At 33.3% G+C, this 23312-nt stretch overlaps 8 protein-coding genes and 1 pseudogene across 9 annotated transcripts, besides 5 other annotated features; 5 read left to right on the top strand and 4 right to left on the bottom strand.

The window, feature by feature from the left end:
- Positions 1–2876: part of a mobile genetic element that runs on past the window's edge.
- TVAGG3_0278930 (uncharacterized protein) lies at positions 498–1430 on the top strand (the record flags this gene model as incomplete). The annotated part of the gene is made up of 1 exon (XM_001327463.2): positions 498–1430. One exon carries the CDS (start codon positions 498–500, stop codon positions 1428–1430), a length of 933 nt encoding a protein of 310 aa, XP_001327498.2.
- TVAGG3_0278920 lies at positions 1656–2049 on the top strand (annotated as a pseudogene). The gene has a single exon. A coding segment is annotated over exon 1 (394 nt).
- Positions 2344–2670, top strand: TVAGG3_0278910 (uncharacterized protein; the record flags this gene model as incomplete). The annotated part of the gene is made up of 1 exon (XM_001327465.1): positions 2344–2670. One exon carries the CDS (start codon positions 2344–2346, stop codon positions 2668–2670), a length of 327 nt encoding a protein of 108 aa, XP_001327500.1.
- Positions 2671–2876: a terminal%2Cinverted (terminal inverted repeat of Maverick-1A transposon ID:TVAGG3_0278900).
- Positions 2877–3390: 514 nt separating this feature from the next.
- Positions 3391–3418: a terminal%2Cinverted (terminal inverted repeat of Mariner transposon ID:TVAGG3_0278880).
- Positions 3391–4694: a mobile genetic element.
- TVAGG3_0278890 (Mariner transposase) lies at positions 3471–4598 on the bottom strand (the record flags this gene model as incomplete). Its single annotated transcript, XM_051228779.1, has 1 exon — positions 3471–4598. One exon carries the CDS (start codon positions 4596–4598, stop codon positions 3471–3473), a length of 1128 nt encoding a protein of 375 aa, XP_051098509.1.
- Positions 4667–4694: a terminal%2Cinverted (terminal inverted repeat of Mariner transposon ID:TVAGG3_0278880).
- Positions 4695–9225: 4531 nt separating this feature from the next.
- Positions 9226–13914, top strand: TVAGG3_0278870 (uncharacterized protein; the record flags this gene model as incomplete). Its single annotated transcript, XM_001327466.1, has 1 exon — positions 9226–13914. The coding sequence occupies one exon, from the start codon at positions 9226–9228 to the stop codon at positions 13912–13914; it is 4689 nt and encodes a 1562-aa protein (XP_001327501.1).
- Positions 13915–13963: 49 nt separating this feature from the next.
- On the bottom strand, positions 13964–15184 carry TVAGG3_0278860 (glycine-rich protein family; the record flags this gene model as incomplete). Its single annotated transcript, XM_001327467.1, has 1 exon — positions 14086–15033. One exon carries the CDS (start codon positions 15031–15033, stop codon positions 14086–14088), a length of 948 nt encoding a protein of 315 aa, XP_001327502.1.
- Positions 15185–15411: 227 nt separating this feature from the next.
- Positions 15412–16417, bottom strand: TVAGG3_0278850 (Ankyrin repeat family; the record flags this gene model as incomplete). Its single annotated transcript, XM_001327468.2, has 1 exon — positions 15548–16390. One exon carries the CDS (start codon positions 16388–16390, stop codon positions 15548–15550), a length of 843 nt encoding a protein of 280 aa, XP_001327503.1.
- Positions 16418–16844: 427 nt separating this feature from the next.
- TVAGG3_0278840 (cytoplasmic FMR1-interacting protein-related family) lies at positions 16845–20606 on the top strand (the record flags this gene model as incomplete). Its single annotated transcript, XM_001327469.1, has 1 exon — positions 16866–20459. One exon carries the CDS (start codon positions 16866–16868, stop codon positions 20457–20459), a length of 3594 nt encoding a protein of 1197 aa, XP_001327504.1.
- A 473-nt stretch (positions 20607–21079) lies between these two features.
- Positions 21080–23071, bottom strand: TVAGG3_0278830 (beta-lactamase family; the record flags this gene model as incomplete). Its single annotated transcript, XM_001327470.1, has 1 exon — positions 21080–23071. One exon carries the CDS (start codon positions 23069–23071, stop codon positions 21080–21082), a length of 1992 nt encoding a protein of 663 aa, XP_001327505.1.
- Positions 23072–23312: the final 241 nt, after the last annotated feature.

The following is a 23312-nucleotide window of genomic DNA, read 5'->3' as shown; positions in this document are numbered from 1 at the left end:
AGCAGAGTATTTGAAGGATACTTTTTGAAGGGGTATTTTGAAAGTTTTGATAGAATGTAGTTTGTAAGTCGTTTCATATCGTAAACTCCTGAGTATTGACGTAAGTGGTGTTTGTCAATAATTCTTTCCATCTCTTCTGAAGTCTTTTGCATTCCTGACTGTATAAATTCAACGATGGCATAATATTTCCTCTTACGTCGAACGTAACGTTGAAGAAATTCAATGAGTTCACTGTCTGGAACTTTAACGACAGAGGCTTGAACTTTTGACATAAATGTTTTCGCTGTTGAGTCCATAGAGTCTGAAGTTGCTGATATAATGATTTGGTCATAATATGATCTTCCTAAACGCTCTGTTATGAGTATATGACGAATGAGGTTAAATGTCTTACCTGAACCCATCTTTCCACAATAGAAATAACACCATTTGAACAGAACTCATAATCTTTGCTGAAAGGAAGAATGAGAGAAGAGTTAAGTTTGTCTGTAGTTTCATTCATGTCTTCATCTACGTCATGTATTAAATGCTTCATTTTATCTCCATTAAAAATGCAAGTCAGAAATATTCAGAACATAGCACCGAGTCTAACTGACAAGAGTATAAAGATATACTATGAACACGTTATGATGAAACCAACCAAAATTCAAGAAAGTCAGTATACTTATGAATATCCAAGACACTGGGTAGAGTATGTAGGAGGTGAGAAAGCTATTGAAATCAGACAGGTTCGAAGTATTCCAGCAGGAAGGACAATATTATTGAAGAACTTTAATGTTTTGAGGTATAATGATGAAACAAAGAAGCAAGATAGTTTTCCCATTGCTGTGTATGTGAACCTAGACACAGGAGATGACATGAAAGTTTTTAACACAAAGCTTCAAACGGTAGTGAGAGAACAACTGACTGCGGAAGGGCATCCATTACCTTCAGAAGTTACCATAGCATATAATTTTGAAACAAACTCAATAGATTTTAAAGTCATCTCTGCAAAGAAGTCAGGTTTTACATTTAATGAAGCAGATGTATATTCGAATGAAAACTTCAAAGCTATTGCATGGTTAGATAATGACGATTGCTTTAAGAAAATATTTAAATTCAGTGACTCAACGATGTCAATAGATGACCTTCGTGGAATGTTACCATCGACGTTTACAGTAGAAGGTTCAGCAGGATTGCTTACAAGATTGTCAATTGGTGGTATTTGGTCTCGTGAGAACATTGTTATAAAATCCAGTATAAGTGAATTTGCTGAAGAATCTATATTATGTCTTTCAAACTACATGTATTCGCCGCCGAAGCATTATAGTATAACAAACTTTGTCAGTAAGTTTAACATAAGACTTGTCGAACCTTCTTCAATGAAAGATGTTGTGCTACCTAAAGATGGAAAGGATGGACTCATTATTGAGATGATTTTAATTGCATATTAAATGAGCTTGTTCTTGAAGGTCATTCATGATGAAATAACTGTTGTAGAAGATGTTAGCAATTGTTCAGACATTTTGAAGCGAATAGATGAGATAAGAAAGAAGTTAGATAGACCGCAAAGCGGTGAGGGCGAAGCCCGTGAGAATGTTTATGTTTCATTGACTTTCTCCAGTAACGAGAACTTTTATGAGATAATATTGAAGAGAGATGATTTTAATATGGTGTAAATGGTAGCTTGGACAGCTTTAGGCGCAATGGGAACAAAAGCATTAGCATTTGGAGCAAAAGCACTTGGGCTTATGACGCAGTAAATAAAATGAGTGGAGGAAGGGTTTCGAAGACATTAGATGCAAATAAAGGGAAGATTGGAGGCTGGGTTGCAAAGAAGTTAAGATTAAATAAAATAGGGCTCATAAATAAAGCATCCAATTTGGTTGCGACTGAGTCAGAAAATGCTTTAGGAAAGGACGATGAGTTTGCAAAACATGCAAAAGACTTTAATGACCAGATGAAAGGTGAAACAATGCATTTAAATAGAGTCGATGGAACTCTTCCTCCACCAGTAGTTCTTCCGTATGGTCCCTATGGAATGTATGGAAACCCTTACGAAAGACCATTTGACCCATTGACTGGTGGAAGTAACTGGTATCATTACGGACGAAGAAGAAAGACAGTCAAGTTGGAGACAGACGTGAAGAAAGCAACTAAAAAGAAACCAAGGAAGAGAGTTATAAAGCAATGAATTCAAGTGGGTGAAAAAACAGGTGAAAAAAGAGGTGAAATCTCACCACTTCACCTAAATTTATTTTTGTGCTATGTTTTCATACGTGTGAGGGTGGTGATATCATTAATTTTAAGTTTATTTTTTATTTTACTGAAAATTTTTATTTTATTTTTAAGTTTATTTTTATATAAATGACGAAAACTATTGAGATAACAAACTACAACGGTCATGAGTTCAAGAATTTGTTCTTCGTTCCTCGTGAAAATACATTCTATCAGATACGAGGGAGAAAGGGTAAAGTTAGTTTGAGCGTTTATGAAGGAATGAAGAATGGAAAGTTTATACAAGCATACGATACAAACGGTAAACGTGTTTCATTAGCTTTGTCAAAACTTACTAACATTTATTTTGACAGTGATTTTGACTCTGACGATTGGAGCGACAGCAGCGATACTGAAGAATATGAACTATTGTGTGAAGCACAGCAATGGGAAGAGTTGCAATACTTTTGTAAATGAGAACGTTTATTTTTTACAGTAGTAAAGTCGTTTGTGAAAACGTTAGTGAGGTGAAGTGGTTGGTGGTTTTGTAAATATTTAAGGTTAAGTTAGTGTTGTCGTTTGTGTTGTAAAATATACGTTAACGGTTTTGTAAAGTGTCAAATTCACAAGTATTGCGTACGGAGGAACGCAGTGCCTCCGTACACGAGACTTGTATACTAACTACAGGCACTATTTCCTATTTTTTCAATAAAATTATTATTATAGATGCCATTAATTGAAATTAGTTTAGAACATCTATAAAAAGAGTAGTCACTGATTGAAACAACAGATTCAGGCATATCAAATTCTGATAAATTTTCACAATTATAAAACATTCTTGCTGGAATTGTATTAATACTTGGTAAGACTATTGAAATCAAATTACTGCAATTTTCAAATGCCTCTTTTTCGAACACTACATTTTCGGTAGAAATTATTACGTTTTTTAATGAAGCGCAGGACTTAAATGGTTCATATTCCAAATTTAACACTTTACAATTCAAAATTAATGTATTGACAATTGATTGAATGATAATCTTACCATCAATAGTTATGCTTTGTGCAGCTGATATGTTAATTGTATTTAAATTTATGATATTACTGAAACAGCCTGACTTTAACGTAATTGATTCTTGTTGAAAATTAAATTTTTGTAAATTCGTACAACTATCGAAACAATTGTTTTCTATAATAATATAGGGTGTCCAAAGGTGTGTTTAGCACAAACCTGAATACTGCGAATAGAAATAAACAAGTTACATATATATAAAGTTTATTTAAATATAATCACCATTGGATTCAATCACGCGTTCGCAGCGATCGATCCAGGCTTGAAAGACACGCTTTAAATCATCATGAGAAAATTGCTCAAATTGCTCTCTTACAAAATTTTCAAGATCATCTGGACTCGCGAATTCGCGTCCTTCAGCTCTCTTTTTTAGCGTGCCGAATAAATAAAAGTCAGAGGGTGCAATATCAGGTGAATAAATTGGGTTTGGAACAACTTTGACATTGTTTTCCACCAAGTAATTCATTACCTTATGACTTTTGTGAACTCTTGAATTATCAAAATGAATTGCAAACTTTTGTTTTTGTTGTTTGGATTTCTCAAACTCATCAGAATTGATAATTTGAGTAAGAACATTGTCAATTAGATACTGAGCATTCATCGTATTAGGTTTTTGAAGAATATCAATTGCGATGATGCCATTCACGCCCCAAAAAACCGACAACATCATCATTGGTGTGTCAATTTTTTTCTTCGGGAATGTTTGCGGATTTTCATCCTTCGGGATCCACATGATTTTGGCTTCTGTTGCATATTGAAACCAAGACTCGTCCCCTGTTACTAAAAAGCGAAACTTCTTGGATTGATACGCACCCAATATAGAGAGGAGCTCTTTCGAAGATTGGACTCTAGATTTTTTTTGAACTGAATTAAGGTTGTGCGGAACCCAACGTGTATACGCTAGTTTGTAGTTCAAATAATTGTGCAGATAATAACTGACTGTTGTACGTGGTATCTTTGTCATCTCCTCTATCCTTCTGAGTGATGCTCTTGGGTCTTCATCTAGCGCTTGAAGAATTGCTTTGATTTTTCTTTGATCCGGCAATTTTTTGTCAATTTTTATGATGAGCGCCTTTTTGTTCATGAAGTGATACATCCTAACATGATACGTTACAGTGGAATAGCTAGGAGCATCCATACCGAAGCATTTTACCAATGTCTCGTAGATTTTTTTACAGTCTTTGCATTTTTTTGCAAGAGCGAGGATGTTTTCTTTATGATTCATTAAAAAAATGAAAAAAATCCCGCCAAAATTTCCCGCGAAACCGCCTCTTGTCTCAAAATTCATTTTATATCCCGGCATGGCGCCAAAATACAACATACTCATCATATACATATATTCATATTTTTTATTATATATTTATAATCAGCATATATCTCCTTTAATAGTCTCATATAGAGCGCTGTGCTAAACGCACCTTTGGACACCCTATAGATGTTGATAATATGTTAATTTCTTCTAACTTTGAGCAGCCATAAAAAGCATTTGAACGGATTTTTGCGACTTTAGCTGAAATTGTTATGTTTTGAATTGAAGAACAACCAGAAAACGCTTCCGAGTTGATCGAATTTATTCTGTCACCAAAAGTTATATTTTCAAGTTTACTGCAATTAGCAAAGGTTAATTCATCTATCTCATGGTTTATAAATACGCTTTTTAAATTAGGGCACCCATAAAAGGCAGCCGGTCCATAATTATGTGAAATTTTAAGTTCTGTAAAATTATTAAATGCAAAGCAAGAAAAATCACGAATATTATAATCTTCTATTGCACTTTCAATACTATCGATTGTGTTTAGAGAGCAATTGTAAAATGCATTGGGTCCAATATATCGAATTGAATTCAAGAACTCAATTGATGATAAAGATATGCAATTTTCAAATTGACTTTCTTCTATTTCAGAAATTTGAAATTCTGAATGTATGATAACCTAAGTGTCGTAAATTTATTATCTCTGTTAGACTTATGCAATATTCAAATACTGAATATGGAGAATCACCGTTGTAAAATATCGAAAAATTTGGGGCGGTGCCATGTGAGGTGAAATTTATCATACACCGATTGGACCTTTTGCTTTCCCGAAAACATAGAATTTATATTGGGGGCCAAATATATGTGCATATATCTATACTAATCAAGCCATATTTACTCATATAGTATTGAGGAATAATGTGTTTTATATAAGATATAAATTTCAAAAAATTTGTTTTATTTCATTTTGAATACAATGAGGTATCTATATATATACTCTATATTGTGTTTGTAAACTCATTTTGGTCACATATCCATTTTTTAATCTGCATCTTATTTGAGATTTCAAATTTTTATCGACAATCATATATGATCACATCGGCATTTGGAGATACTTATCTTGTATCTCCAAATATCGATGTGATCATTGTATTTAATTGTATATTGACCAAGAGATTCCGATGCAGAATATTCAAAGTAGATAGTTTTTCCATTCTGTACACATAGGTGCAGGGTCTATCACTGGCACCCTGCACCAATATGTGCAGAATGGGAAAAGCGCGCACTTTTACCTTTCGATGCGAATGTGTCAAACACTTTTCCCATTCTGCACATATATATGCAGGGTCTATCACTGGCACCCTGCACCAATATGTGCAGAATGGGAAAAGCGCGCACTTTTACCTTTCGATGCGAATGTTGCAAACACTTTTCCCATTCTGCACATATATATGCAGGGTCTATCACTGGCACCCTGCACCAATATGTGCAGAATGGGAAAAGCGCGCACTTTTGTTCTTCGATGCGAATGTGTCGGACATAATTCCTGATTTGCTCATATATTTGCAGGGTCTATCACTAGGACCCTGCATCTATATGAGCAAATCAGGAATTGCTTGCACTTTTTGCTCGCGATGTAAATGTGTCAGACACAATTCCTGATTTGCTCATATATTTGCAGGGTCTATCACTAGAACCCTGCACCTATATGAGCAAATCAGGAATTGCTTGCACTTTTTCACTTGAATGTGATTCATTGAATTTCAATTCGAAAAGGAGTTTACAAATGCAGGGTATTGTTCCTTTACCCTGTATTTGTAAACTCCTTTCTCGAATAGCTTGCACTTTTTCACTTGAATTGACATGAATTTCAATTCGAGAAAGGAGTTTACAAATGCAGGGTAAAGGGACAATACCCTGCATTTGTTAACTCCTTTCTTGTAAAACCTTCCTCCAAAAAAATATAAAGATCACATTCTTCTTAAAACTCTCAAAATCTCATTATTTCAATCTTATAATCATAAATAAACATACTCTTTCTATCTAATATTTCTCTATTCCTTAATTTTCTTATGAAATTTGTTATTTTTTATTTAATTTTTAAAATTTTCAATTTTTTTTGGATAATTTTATTCAATTTTATGATAATTTATTCTATTCTCATTATATAATAATATTGTTCATTTTTATTTTTTTAATTTTTCAATGCATACGATAATTTTTAATTCAATTTTTAAACGAATGTTTTGATGGGATGAGCTTACTGAGCATAGGCTCATCCCATCAAAACATTCCCTTAAAAACTCTGGCCTTCATCGAGGCCAGAGTTTACAATTCATCAGCTCAGAGCCAAGTTCCTCGACGGTCGTCCTCATTAGGCCCGATCCGAGAGGAACTTGGCTCTTCATTAAAATCACAAGCTCTGGCCATTGCTAAGGCCAGAGCTTCGCAAACCATCCTCGGGGCCGGTTTCCTCAAAGACCGCCCTGATTCGGGGCGGCCGGAGAGGAAACCAGCCCCGAGAGAGTTCCCATACGAAGCTCTGGCCCAAGCAAAGGCCAGAGCCTGCAAATACAATCCTCAGGGCCGAGTTTTGCGATGATCGTCGATCATGTCGACGGTCTCGCAAGAACTCGGCCCTGAAAGACATACAAATACAGGCTCTGGCCCTAGCAAAGGCCAGGGCTTCGCTTACTGTCCTCAGGGCCGGCTTTCTCAAATGCCGTCCTGATCTAGGGCGGCAGGAGAGGAATCCGGCCCTGGGAACATCCAAATACGAAGCTCTGGCCCAAGCAAAGGCCAGAGCCTGCAAAATACTCAATGTTCAACAATTACAAATCTCATGTCACCCAGAAAGCTATGAAGGAAGCCCTTTCTCTAGGTTAGGACTTCCTTCATAGCTTTCTGGTACTGAGTGGAGTGGTTTTGGCTTCCATTGCCGCTCACTCCAGTAAGATCACGAGATTGTACAAAAGCCACGGCAAGTGCATTCCAACACCATAAATACACTTGCCGTGGAATACGGTTGCGAGTGCCTGCTGCTTCAACCGAGATTTGCAGCAGACACTCGCAATGATAACTAAAATTCATCATAAAGCTGGGAAATGGGCCTTTTCTCAAGGTCAAAGCCCATTTCTCAGCTTTATGATATTGAAACGAACATTTTGAGAGGTTATTACTGTTTTTCCCGGAATCATCTTGAGATTCCGGGAAAGTCATAGCAAGTGTAATCTATTAGCATAGATACACTTGCTATGACACATATATGCCAGCATCTGCTGCTTACCCCAAATAAGTAGCAGATGCTCGGCATCACATCTTGAGATCCTTATTATCTGCGTATTTTTCATTTTAATATATATAAATGTGTGTGTCTAACACAAGTCTATATGCGCCATGTAAAATATACACTAATACACACATATTGATCATAATTAATAAGATATCAAACTATAAAAACTGAGATATTACTATAAACTATATGTATTATTATATAGGTACCATACTATAAGGTCATATGAATATTATTGAAATTAGACACACTTTATATAATTTTATAATGTGAATAACTTGGGTCATAATTTTTTTACGTAATTCCTACACGAAATGATCGGCATTACCCTAGTCTATCTGCGTGCAAAATACCAAGGAACAAATCAAATACTCACCATATCTTTTTTAAAAAAGGTCCAATCGGTGTATGGTGATTTTCACCTCACATAGCACAACCCCGAAAAATTTCTCAAATTAAGTGATGAACAATTGTAAAAAGCTCTAGTCTCAAGAGAAATTTGATAAATATATTGAATTTCTAATTGATTCAAGTGTTATACAATCTCTGAAGGCTTCTTCCTCTATTCGTTCAATAGAATTCATTGAAATTGATATTAAATTTACGCAATTTTTAAAAGCTCTTGTTAAAATGAGAGTAACACCCTTACAAATTACGTTTTTAAGATAAATACAATTAAGAAAAGCATCGTCATTAATTGTTTTTAAATTTTCATCAGCAGTAAAATTTTCTATTGAACTTGATTCAAAAAAACTTGGGGAAATTTCTTTGATATTCGTCAATGAACATTTTGTAATACTTTGGTTGTTCTTAAAACTCGTATCTTCAGGAATAAGTGAATCAAATTTAATTTTCCCGCCTTTTGAGGCTATATCTTGATTCGATTTCGGATTTTTGTTATGTTGCGCGCCTACATATATATTTGCATCATACGAAGTCTTATAAAAAAGGAATAATTGGCCAAAATATATCAATTTTGGGAAACTGGCATAATTTGCCAATGCATACATATAAAGGGGAAAAATTATATTAATAACAAAATCCAACAGGAGAGATCTATTGCGTCTTAAAAAAAAATTATACTAATTCAATACAACCACTTTTTAAATTTCATTTAAAAGGTGTTTGTATTGAATGTATAAATCCAAATTTATTCCAATTGAGTTGCAAAAAATTTGAGAGACTCAATTGGAATAATTTTTTAACTTTCACCAGAGTTGCTGCATTTTTTAAGATTCAAATCCTATAGCATATCATAATAAATAGAATAAAGAGATATAACTATTTTATACAGGCGTGAAGCATGTTAAAAATGCAATAAAAGTATAACCATCATACTAATGATTATTTTTGATTCTAATGCCGAATAACATTTGAATCAAAAATAATCGTATGTTTGATAATTGTTATTTTTAAAAAATGAACCACAGGTTTCTCCCCAACAGGGAGAAAGAGATCAAACCTGGCATTATGCAAAATAAACATTTAGTTTCAGCAACCAGCAAATCGCCTCATAATGAGAAAATCAAGCAAAATATTCCTTCAAATTGGATATATAATGATCAAAAGACAGAAAAAATGTGGGAAGACTTAGAAAGATATCAAAAGAAGAGAGAGAAAGATCAAAACAATAATCCATTTGTTAAGATCGATGAATCTACAGAAAGGATAAAAAACGTTATTGACAAATACGAGAAAGAAGACGAAGATTTATACAACAAAATGGCAGAATACAGTTTTGGAGATCCAAATGACCCAGGAGATGAAGAATCAATGCTTTTAGACGCACGTTTAAAATTAACTGGGATTTTAGACGATCATAGCGACAATCAACAGAAGCAAAGTGCACTCCTTGCAGGACTCAGATACTGGCTAGAAGGAGTAAAAGGCGGAGGAATTTCAGAATTACCAGATTTTCTTAAAACCGAAGAAAGTTCTTATAATATAGATATGCAAAAAGTTGTTGAAGCGCTTGAAGGCATCAGCCAATCCAAAAATGAAATTGGAGAACGCGCAACTGAAACTTTCAAAGCAGCTTTCAATATTCTCACGAAAAAACTTGAAGAAGCCAATCAAAAAGTACAACAACAGTCACTACAGATTCGAGAACTTCAAACTATATCGGATAAACGCGGTCCCAGAAAATCATTAAATAGATCTTCAGATAAAAACGTTTCCATTGACGAATTAGTTAGAGAAAGGAACAGAAATGCAACATTAGAAGCCCAAATCAAGCAATTGCGAGAGCTCCAGCAACAGCAACCTAAATCTCCTGAATCTCCAGAAAAATCTGAAACAAATTCCAATTTAGAGTCAGTTGTTCAAGCAGAACTCAAAGCAAACAACTTGGAAGAATCAGTTAAGCGTCTTAAAGAAGAAACGAAGTATTTACAATCCCAAATTTTCAAAATGAAGCGAGATGAACTCGCAAATGCCAAAAAGATGACTTCTCTCGAGAACCACAAAGAAAGTTTAGAGAAATCACTCAAAAACGCAACAGACAAACTCAAACTTTATGAAGGAAACAACAATGATTTGCTAAAAAATCAAGAAAACGATAAAAAAGCAAATCTGACAAAAAGTGACTATGAAAAGAAACTCAGTGACATGAAATTGCAGCATTTGAAGGAGATTGATGAGATTAGAGAGCAGAACAACCAGAGGATCAACAAAATCATGAAAGACAACGACAGAAAAATGGAAGAACAAATGAGAATTTTCGCAGACGGAATGTCACAACAAGATGGATCTTCAATTCTAAAGAATGCAGTGAAAATGTATACAGATCAACTGGAAGAATTAAGGAATACATCGGAAACTAAAATAGAAGATAACAATAAAAAGAATAAGGAAGCAATACAAAACGTAATAGAAAGATATGAATCGATTTTGAAACTGAAAGATGATGAAATGCAAAGAAATAAAGCGGAATTTACAAAATCTATACAAATTCTGGAGAAGAAAAATGAACTGGATACGCAGGAAAGAATAAACCAGGAGCTCTTGAATCTAAGAGAACAAACAACAAAAGAATTTCAGGATATGAAAGGTGAATTAGACAAAAAAGTGTCAGAATTAAAACTTAAACTCAAAAGTGTCCAAACGGAAAGAGATACATTGAAACATATCATCGAGGAAAACATGTTGGAAATGAATGACGAAGAAGATGAAAATGAAAATGATTTAATTGAAAAAAGTGACAAAGTTTTGAATGAAACAATGCAACAATTGAAGTTAATTGAGTTAGAGAAGAAACTTGAAGAAAAATATACTTTGTTAATGCAAACACAGCGTTCCATTCTTGAAGAAACAAAATCCTGGGAAATAGACGCAATAAAGAAAAGTTCTGATGATGAAATTTCTCAAAAAGTGTCAGAAGTTCGAAGAAGAATTGCGGATTTGACAAGAAGAGATATTTTGGCCATTAAAGGCACAGATCAACAAGTCATGCAGCATTTCACAAACGTCTTAAAAATATTTGAAAAAGATAATCCAGACCTAGTAAATTCAAAACAAGGATTGATGATGCCTGCTGAAGAAGTCGAATTCAAAATGAACGAATACAGAGAGAAATTACTCCAAGTTTTAAATGAAAACGAGACTTGGAAGATGACATTTAACAAACTAGATACAATCAAGGATAAATCAGAACTAGAAATCCTTGAAGCCCTTAAGAAAGCAATTGCAGATCAATCAAAAGAATATGCTGTTTTGAAAAGTGAAAATGAAAACCTCCGAAATCAAATAATTTCTCTTGTTAATGATCCACAACTCGCCAGTGATTTGCTGCAGAATACATTGTCATCACCACAGAAAACTCTTCAAAAACAACTATCTCAGAAAGATAATGATCTAATGAAGAACATGAAAACAGAAAGACAATATATTTTCCAAGTAAATCCTGGAAGTATTCGTCACTTTTTCACGAAATCTGAAAAAGCAAAAAGTATTCCTGATACATTTAAAGAATTAATTTGTCATTGTAGCGAATGTGGAGAGAACTTTACTTCTAAGAAAGAAGATGTTGAAGAAATTGCTGTTATGGAACCTTTTGTTACTTGTCCAAATTGTCATTGCAAGAATCATTTGTTCTGCATTGATGACGCAATAGAAACAGGAAGATTAGCTGAATTATCACAGGAAATAAAGAACTTGGAGTTCCAATTGAAGATGGCCAAAGGAAATGAAAGACTACCAAATGATTTGAGGAACTTAAATCTCAAAGATAAAGCTGTTTCTTTATTCATCGAAATGTCAAAAATTTTGGTAGAAAAAGAAAGAGAATCATATGAAAACACCGAGAAATGCAAGATATTGACTGATATTGCAGATGGTGTTGAACATCTTGGAGCAACAAGAGAAACAGAATTATTAGAAAAAGTCAAAGAAAATGTAAAAAGTCAAATTGCTGATGAAGAAACAATTGACATGATGTTGAAGGTTTTGGAGAATTCTTCAGCTTATATATCAAATGTTAGTACAAATGAAGTCATTCCAAAGCCTGTGGATTCGCCTCCTCCACCACATTCTTCCCCAAGAGGAAATGATGAAAAAGTGACAAATCCACCACCAATAATTGTAGTTGAAGAGAAAGATATTGTTGAAAATAAACCACAGAACAAAGATAGTGTTAAAAGATCTAGTTCCAGGAGCCAAAGAAGTCAAAAATCAGCATCAGTTTCTAAGAGTGAATTAATTACTTTGCAAAAAGAAGTTTTAGTTCTTAAAAACTCATTTTCTAGGATAAGAGATGCTTTGTTAGTCAACAAAGAACAGGCTGTTAAACTGATTAAAAGTGTTTCTGATTTAGTTAAAAATAAAATTAGTAAATACGAAGGATCCAAATCAGAAACAGCAGAACTTAAAAAACTTTTAACAGAAAGTCAAAATCACGAAACAGATTTGAAATTAGAACTAACAAGAGCTATCAATGCATTGGAGAAACTCCAGATAGAAAGAGAAGAACAAGAAGATAAAGATGCAATTATTAAGAAAATGCAAGAAGAACACGAACAGTCAATGTACAAATTAAATGATGATTTCAACAAATTACAAAAGAAATTAAATGACAGTGAAAAAGTCAGAGAATCTTTAGAACGAAAACTCCAAAAGATTGCTCAAAACAGAGAGAATTATAATATAGAAAACAACGAAATCTTTTCTATAGATAATACTCAGCAACAAACTGTTGTTATTCAACAAAATACTTCTCAGCAAAATTTGTTACAAAATACAAATTTCACAAAACAGAATTCTTCAAAGAAAATCACTGTTCCAAAAACACCAAGAACAATAGAGAAACAAGAACAGAAACAACTGACATTGCAACAAAGATTCCCTCTTTTAGTTTATGATAATAATGATAATCTCATTGATCCTGCAAAACCTCATCCGGTTGTTTATGTAACAAATGTCCAAGAACAACAAATTCCTCCGAAACCAATGACTCCAAAGCAGCCAATTGTTGATACAGTTCCTGATCAAACTGTATTGAGTAAAACAGCTCAAGATAAATACAAGATTTCTCTCCAAGAACAGATAAAACAACAGAAAACACAACAGCAAATTGATCTTCTTTCTAAAAGAATTAAAAGCCTTGAAAAATCATTGGAAGAGAAAACTAATGAATTATCAGATTACAGAGAAAAATCTCATGAATACACTTCCAATGCTTTTAAACAGAAACAAGACTTTGCTAAGGTAAATCATGAATTAACAAAGGAAAGAATGCTCCACGCTAGTACTGTTTCAAGATTAAACAAAGCTCTGCAATTGCTTGAAGATAAAAACAAAACAATTGAAAAATACCGAAGATTAAATGACCAGTTCTCTGTTATTGCAAGCATCGCATCAGCAGGAAAGAGAAGTGATGATAAAAATGATATACTCAAGGTGTTCTCTGCTTTCGGATCTAATCCGTTCCTCGCTAACATGGAGAGAAATGAAGTCAGATCTCTCGAAAGATGGATTGCTGTTCGTGACGAAATTCTTCAGAGAGAAAGAACTCAAGAGATCAAGAGATTGGATGCTTTATGTCTTATCTTAAAGGAAAAAGGAGGCCATACAGAAAAACAACCTTTAGTTAATGTTACCCCCATGAAAAATTAGACTTATATATTACTTTTTTTATTTTGTTTGTATGTATTTGTTTTATAATAAATTATATTATCTATAACTAATTTTCTCACTATCATATCTCAATATCACGCTGGATTGATTGTAATTCCAGTTATATTTTCAGCGAAAGTGCAATTTAGAGTATGATGAATTTTGTACAGTTTAAAATAATCCAAGAGATAAAAATTGAATTGAAAGGTGTAACAGCATATAAAAAGATATTTTATGATTATTTCGACAAATTAAAGAGTAATTAATAATTTTTGACTCGGCTCTTTCAATAGTGTATGGATTGGATAGTTCTATTTTAATGGCTCCATTTCCTCTATTACCTTTTTTTAGTTCATCATTTGGTGACAAAAAATATTTATTGCCACCAAGTAAAATTACATTATACATCTCATATGAAGCGAAACTGCTCCCACCACCACCTCCCGACACATCTGCACCTCCACCGCCTCCATAATATCCACATCCTCCACCGCCTGCTGAGGCTCCGGCTGTTGTTTTCCCACCACCTCCTCTCAGATATTCACCGTGATCTCCTGACGCTTTTCCAAAGCCCTTAGCTCCTAAATATATTCCTCCCTCTCCAGGTCTTGAAAATGTTGCACCTTTTCCTCTGACTTTTTTTGCATCTTCATCTGGCATATCATATGCACTTCCATCGCTATCACCTGCAAATGGTCCTCCAAAACCGCCATAAAATTCTTTATCCACTCCATAACTTTCATATTGCCAATATCCAGATCCACCTCCTGCACCAGATATTAATAGGATATTTTCTGCATATTTATCTTTACATATAAATGTCGCTTCACCTCCAGTACAAGATGGAAGACTTTGTGTTCCAATGAAATTATTCCCCCCTGAAAAATTTTTTGTATTTTTTATACTTGTGGAAGAACATTTACCTTGTTGACCAACGAAATAGTATAGCGTAATATCATTTTCTGCTTTAAATATACCTTCCGAATATGCCCCAAGTCCACTATCACTATTTTTAAGATATCCCCCTTGGGCACCCCAGATTCGAAATAACCAAGTGCCCTTTGAAAGTCTAAAAGAATGTAACTCATTATTTGGATTATTCTGATAATAAAAATTCATATTCTGAATTGAATATCAACATAAATAAAATTGATTGTCAAATTTGATGTATTCACTCTTATTTTTCAATTGTTGATTAAAAAAATCTATAACAAAATTATCTGATTTAACATGATTTAATATGAATAAGTTGGCCAAACTATGAGTTTCTGACTAAACTAGTATGATTGCTCTCACCCTGTTCCAGGCAACGAAAAAGCCTGCTTTAATTTCCTTTTTTTTAATCTGTAATTATGAAATGTTAAAGTTCATTTCATGCATATATGTTATAGTTCAATCTCATAACATGCAAAATTTTTGTAAAAGAGAATAATAAAAATATGAGATTACAATTTCATAAAAATGAATCATATTTTCATATCAAAATAGTATGAGGTGAAAAGGAACTGTAGATGAAACATTAATATGAGAGAAAGGTAAAAAGATCAGAATTTTTTATTTACATTAGCAAAAATGAGAGTTAACAATTGGAATGTTTCGAACATTTATGTTGATAAAAACAATAATACAAAAGTCAATTGGGATTCTCATTTACTTCCGGATTTTCATTAGAATTACTATTATCTTGATTTTGATCTACTGGGATAGTTTCCTGTGGAATCTCTTGTGTAGGTTCCTGTTGAACTTTTGACCAATTTCCAAATTGAATATCAGGGAAATTATTTTTAACAAAATCATTATATCTCTCTATTATTTCATCTTCTCCTAGAGATGTAATCTTATAATAGTCTGATAATCGTTGACTCATGTGTGAGTTACTATCTTTTTCGCTCTGTTTGTCTATCATCTCTCGTGTTTCAGCACTATAAGAACCAAACTTAATGCAAATCAGTGCCAAGATTGGATCAAGTTTTGTGTAAGAAATTTTCAATAAATCTAATTCGCTGTAATCAATGTCAAAACTATTTACATATGTTAAAAGCTGTATAAGTGTTTCGTAATTTTCATTGATGCATGAAGCTCTAATGAGTGTTTTTGCTAATTCTAATTTTTTACTTTCTTCGAGATCTGATCCGCCAAAAATTCGATCTGCAAGGAGATAAAAACATCTTGTATCCTTTGTTAATATAGAGTATAGTAAAGGCGTGAATCCTTCAACTTCTTTAAAGTATTCAGGTTGAAATTTTTTTTCAGATCTGATTATATATTCGAGAATTTTTGCACTCTGGCAAAGAACACAGTAAATTAATGTTGTTGGCCCTTTTGGGCAATAATTTTTGTTATCATTGGGAATATTTAGACATTCAAAAGGTAAAATTTGGATGTTAACTAGATGTTTGTTATGTTGTAATCTTATGAACTGATCCAAATTGTCATTCGCTATTATTTCTACTAGTTTTCTTTGGTCGACGCTCATGAAAATCACAGAAAATACTGGTGTGGCAAATTAATTCTGGAAAAATTAAAAAAAGTGAGTTCAAGTAACTTTCAACTTCTTATCATGCAACAAACTTGAATTTTAAAAATTTGGAACATTGATGTGGAAAAAAATTGCGGGGATCAAATTTAGAGATAATGACTTTCTGCATTCAGCATCACTTTTGAGTTTGCTATTGTTCATATCCTTTCATTTTGATTATTTTGCATATTTTGGAAATATTTACAATATCTGATTTTCACGAGATACCTTATAGCATTACTTCAAAGTAGTCATGTGTTCTTTAATTTTCATCTCAATGCGTATTAACGCGTGAAATAAACCAGAAATATGAAATTGAAGAGAGAAAAAAAATTAACTTCTGAATTTTAATAGTCATATTATTTTGATCCTCTGATCCATTATATTCGAAATGTCAAAAATATAGCAGAAAAAAAAATTCAATTTATTAAAAATGCTAGATGATATAAATGTTCCTTCGCAGCTGCAAATTGATAGCTGGAATAGTATTAACCTATCTCCAGTTGTCGATACAGCACCGCGTGTCGTACCTCTTCCTGTTTTTATTACTCCTTCCTCAGAAGGTTATTATGATCGTGTTACTACAATGAAAACGGGCATTGACGGATCCAAAGTTATCAAGAAAATACGCGAAGTAGAGTCAAATATATCCCTTGCAAACGATTTATTGAAAGAATGTTATTGCAGAAGATCAATTTCTCACGCCTTACTCTCATACATCGAGTCAGTCAAGAAACAGCGAGGAACTAATACAATGCCTCAAGAATTTCAGACCCCAGAAGTGGCCAATATTGCCAAGAAAATGGCAGACCCTATACTTGAGGTTTTCAAAGCTATCAAGCTCAACGCTGATCAGACTGCTGAATGGTTTTTCTTTACGTTATCTGATGACGAATTATGGAGTAATGGAATTTATAATGATACATTATTGAACGGTATGTGCACTCTGATTTACAAAGTAATGGCCTTAGAGAACGTTGTTATTTACAAGCTCGCTCTTATCGACGATATTTCAATGCTTCTTAAGTTTACGAACGATCCTCAATACGCACAAGAGGTTACTGTGCTCAGATCTTGGATGTCTAACTTTGGTGCGATGACAAATACAATTGTCGAGAGGTTATCGGCACTTAAAGCTCAACAAGTCCAGTTTATTTTCGATCTTTTATATGAATACGTCCACAAAAAGATTATCAAAGAAAACTACGTCACAGCAGAATCTAAATACAGTTACATTGCAACTTTGATCTTCTTAATCAAAGTTTATACAAAAGCTCAAGAAATTGAAGCAGCTTCTCTTAAAGAAGTAAAGAAACCTAAACCAGTTCTCAAGCCATTATCTCTAGATGTCAGATTCTTCTGCCACAACGTATGCGAAGTCCACAAATCCATTGTTTTGATGTACGAAATTGCTCCCGAACTTTCTCAGTTCTTTCCATACAAATTCTTCGACTTTACGCAGAAGGAGCTCAGAGACAGACCAGCCCCTCATCTTAAAGTCAAATCAGAGCAAGATGTCTTAGATGAAGTCAGAGATTCTTTCGACGAGACATCCGCTTTTGTATCGTACCTTCTTTCCTCGGAACGTGTCTCCAAGGAGAGCAAATTGGCCGACCTTCTCCCCACAGTTTTGAGAAAAGTTTCATGTGCAATTTGTTTCATTGCCGAAAAGATCGAAAACCGTAGATTGGCCGTTCCTCCGATACCGAAAGACTGGACTCCTGAGGATATCAGAGACAAAATCAAATTCTCAAGGTATCAATACGAGTACGGAATGAACGAAGGCATCTACAACATCCTTCCTCGTATTCTCCCTCTGATTATGTCTATCCGAATCACAAAGGAAGTCCTTCAAGAACATATTGAAGTTATATCTCAACAATTGGCAGCTTATATGCAAGAATACATCCAAGAATTCTGCGTAAACAAAATTGCTTACCTCGTTAGTAAAGAACCAAAGCTTTCTGATGATTTAATGGTCATCAGAACATTATTAGGTTATTTCACTAGCGACGACAGCCTCAAATTCCAAAAGAAATACAAGCACGAGACCTTAAACTACCCATCCACCATTCCATCTCTCCAGTTCCTTGACCTTGCACGCGCACAATTGCAATTAATGATAAATCCTGGTTCAAAGTACACTAAAAAGAAAGGTTTACTTAGCAGCGCCATCATCAGTGGTGAAATACTCGACACTATCCAAGAGTTCCTCGCTAAAACAATCTTCTTCCCCGAATTATTACGTCTACCGGAAATTTTAGATGTTGCATTTGACCAATCCAGGCTTTTCTTCAAGGAGCACTGGCTTGATATCTGCAAAGTCAGCTATTTCAAAGTCTCCTCCAGTCTTCCATACATTCTTTCCAATTTTGCACTTGTTAATTACAACCAAACTGAACTTACTGGTGCAATTTTCTATCCACTTTCGATTTACGATGATGCTGCACATGTCGCTTTGTATGATTTGAAGAGTAAAATGCTTTACGATGAAATCAAAGCTGAAGCAGAGATTTGTTTAGTTTCCATCACAAGAATCATTGCAAACCAATCATTTACTCCTATCAGAGAGTTCATTACTGTGAAATCTTTCTCAGGCAACATTCTCAAAGAGCTGAGAAACGAGAGATTACTCAAGATCACACAGAACTCTCCTGCAGTAAGATTAGGAGTTCTTTTGCAACAAAACCAGTTGTTTGTTTTAGGCTGTCAAATTGAAACAAAAGTTTTAATTGCGAACAGATTAAATGAACTGTTCGTTGACTTCCTTAAAGGATTCCTCAAACTGGCGAACGACAACGGACCAATCATCATGATCGCGTTCGATAGATTGGTTGATTTACTCAGACAAACTCATCAAATGATCGCTGGTTTCGAAATTCCAATGTCACCTTTCAATGATTTGTTCAATAACGTCATGGCGATGGATACTCCCAATTCATTGCAGAGCGAAATGCTTGTACAGATGGCTCAGTACATGACAGGACCTCTTTTAACTGATTACTTCTTGATGACAACACCATTTAGACTCATTCCAAGAGTTCAGCCAAAAATCGATTTCCATTCTTTGTTCCATCAAAACGAAGGCGTAATCATCGAGAGAGTTTTGAGGCCAACAGCTACTTTCGTGTCTATTGAATCATTCAGAGCATTGTTTAAGTATTTGGATGATGGCGCCATCGCTATGTTGCACATGCAATTATATTCATCGATTCGCGAAATCATGAATGATTTCATTAGTATTTACACGAGTTTCAGAGATCATATCACGAGAATTAGAGATCCACCACTTTCCGCATCATGCCACCAAGCATATGATAGATTCTACGGTGCTTACAACATGTTCTTGACTTCTCCACAGTTGAACAAGTTGTTTGAAGTCATGTCACAAATTGGCGAAATTTTCGCAATTTCTGAAATGATGGATGACGCGTTTAACCTCAAATTGACATCAGAAAAGATGATTTCTGCATATGTAACAAGCAGATCTCCATTGTCAGAAGAGGTTGCAGAAGTTCCTGAGTTGTTTGATTCATTCGATCAACAATTTAGAGATACCGCGAATTACTTTGCAACACTCAAAGAAATGCCAACTGTGAAACAAGTTTTGCCTCCATTTACTTTTCTCACGACAGAAGAATTCGTGAGAATTGTTAATGAAACTGATGTTTTCAACGAAACTTCTGGTTCTTTGACCAATTTCCAGTCTTTGAAAGGTTTCGCAGCGATGTTTTCCATCATCGAATTCCTCTACAGTATTATGGAAGTAAATACTGGAAATGCAATGACAAATTACGGTGAGTCTGTTTTGATTTGTGCTGCAAATCTTTTGGCGGCAACAAAACAAGTCGATTTGTACAGAGTTGTTTCTATTACAGGAAGAATTTTGACTCACGCAGAAGCAGATTTTAATCACTCTTCTAACAAGAATTTGGCCGATTTCTTGAGTATTTCCAAACTACTTAGATCTTCATTGTTCATCGCTTTGACATCTAGTTATCCTTTCCATGAGGAATTGTCAAGATAATAATAGTTATTTTTTGCTTTTAATTTTTATTATTTTATTCACAAATAAAAAAAATCTTATCAAATTTTAATTCACTTTAAATTGTTTTGAATGGAAATGCGTCAGAAATTTTCCTCTTTCAAGGAATTTTAACATAATCTCGCTTTGTTGATTAGGGAAAAAATAATAGGAAATGCTGAAGAAATAAATTCATCGTATTTTTCAAAAAAAATTGACACTTTGAATTGTGTAAATTTTAATCGTCCATTTTACTTTTTTTAACTTTAGAATGACACTTTTTAGCCACTTATATTTCAAGATGTATGGTGTGCTTTTTGGTCTCATTGTAAACAATTGCTTCACACAGGAGATTCAATGATAAATTATTTACCAAGTTACCTACATTTTGCTAGCTTAAAATTTTTGTTCAGCATTGAAATGATGAAAATTTATGTTGGATATGTAGGAAGTTTTTATAACTTGGAACATTTCTTTTGTATTAAAGTAAACCCACTTTCCCACGTAAAATCTCCCTATCGTTTATCTGCCTCAATATTGAGTGAATTTCTATAAAAATTCTGAATAAGAGACTTTTTAATATATGTCATTTTCTTAAAAAATATTAATGATAATTTATAAGATTACAACCAGAATACCTCTGATATTAGTTCAATAGCTAGAAAGCATATTAATAGAGGAGTAAGACAAATTGCTATCATTAAACCACCATCCAGATATTCAGATTTTTCACTTTCATTTGTCCTGTCCATCGAAGCTACATTCTCATTTATTGAATTAATATCAGTTTCCATATTTATGTTATTATTTATATTAATTAATTCTGTATTATTGTCAAAATCATCTTCTGCTTTGACTCTATTAGATGTTTTATGCAACAAATTTTGCAATCTCTTGGTTACCATGAAGATATCTTCTATTACAAAAAGAATAATGAGAATAATTAAAAATGCAATAAAAATATGAAGAAAAATCAAATAATTAATAATGCTGATTACTAATTTTCTTGATCCTATTCTATTGCGAACGATACCAATCAATGCTAAAATAAAGATAATAACCATGTGTATAAATATGATTATGTTAATAATTGCATATTTCTTATAAGCCGGTTTCTCTTTTGATTTTGAAAAGAAATGATGTATTGTTTCCATATACATTATCGCAAAAAAGCTACAAATAAACATCAAAACAGATGGTATCGTATGTAATTTAATGTCATTGCTTCCGTCAAATATTTCATAGCAATTGTCGAAGTTACAAAATCCAATAACATTACTATCTTTATCAAATGTGAAACTGATTTGGTAATTACTAATATACACCCCGTTTGATGGTACAGTATTCGTAAATAAATTCTTTTCTGCAATTCTAAAAACCTCTCCATTAAATAAAAATTGTTGTTTATTTTCCAATATTTGTATTGAAAAGTATTTGTCATAATATTGGCGCTTGAAAAAACCTCGATGAATAATATTTGTTGATACATAATCGCCTGCTAATTCATATGGAATACTTAAATTTGTAGTTTGAGTATATAATCCCCATAATTCATGATGAAATGCTCTTGATATGAAAAGATCATTTTGGAGATTAGATATTCCGACATAACTAAAGCCTTCTTCTGGAAGCAATGATATGAAAGATGTAAATACCATAGTGTTCCCTTGTAGATCAAATCCAATGATTCTTCCTGAATAGTACTGTTGGAATAGTCCATGTGAAATGTTTGGATTTTCCTTTGTCAATTTATAAAATTCTAAAAGCGTTGAATTGTATTTGAACAAATAACTTTGGTTATTCTTCCCAACCAGAGCATTAGCAAAAATGGACAAATCTGTTATGGTTGATATCGCTGAACCTGAAGGATAGAATTGATTTGAATAAAACTTTGTTTCTTGTAATTTGCTTATTCCCTTTTTGGTTTTTATTTCATACGGAATCGCTAATTTACTGAGTTGATCTTCACTAATGTCTGTCCTTAGTGGATCAATTGAAGTATTATTCATTCCAAGTTTTGATAATATATTTTTCTTAACATACTCAATGTAATTAATTTTAGAAACTTTCTCAATAATTAGACCTTCAACTGCTACTCCAAAATCGGAATATGATACGAAGGTTCCAGGCTTGCAAAACTGTCTTGGCTCGTTTTTAAGGATAACATCCTCAAGATTAACAGAGATTCTATTGCCAGGAATAATTGAATCCTCTGCTGTCATATCCCAACCTGTATCGTGATTCATGAGGTTAATAATTCTGATTGGATCTATGTATGTCAATCTCTTGAAAAAATTTTTACCGAGATATTTCGTTATGTCATCATGCAGATTGAGTTTACCTTCTTCATAGAGTTGCATAATAGAAACATGTGTCAAAAGTGAACTAATTGATGACCAAGGATAGAGAGTTTCCTGATTTGTTATTAAATATCCATCTACGTATTCAAATATATTTTGACCTTTGTAATTAATTGAAATTGCCCAACTGGCTAATAATGAACTATTGAACTTGCTAGAAATGTCTGTGAATAGTTGATTAAATGAATCAGAGGATATATTATTTGGTGTAATGATTGATTTCGTAAACCATAGTAAAAAGTAAGAGAAGCACATTTAATGTCTTTTAAAATATTAAAAATGCACACTGACACTTTTTAAAAAAATTTTCAAAAATTAATAGATCCGATTGCTTTAATTTTTAAGCAAAAAAATCTTAATTGTAATGATACGGAATTGGTATAATAGTTTTTTATTATCTTATAATTTTAAAATCAAAAAAAGAAATTGTAATTACAATTTCTTAATTACATTTGAATTGAATTCTATATAATTTTGTTCAAAATGATCCTTAGAA

The sequence above is a fragment of the Trichomonas vaginalis genome, chromosome V (assembly GCF_026262505.1).
Source record: "Trichomonas vaginalis G3 chromosome V, whole genome shotgun sequence".
In the NCBI taxonomy this organism is placed as follows: Eukaryota; Parabasalia; order Trichomonadida; family Trichomonadidae; genus Trichomonas; species Trichomonas vaginalis.
The sequence above is the reverse complement of the archived record's forward strand: the minus strand, read 5'-3'. Positions and strand labels throughout refer to the sequence as shown.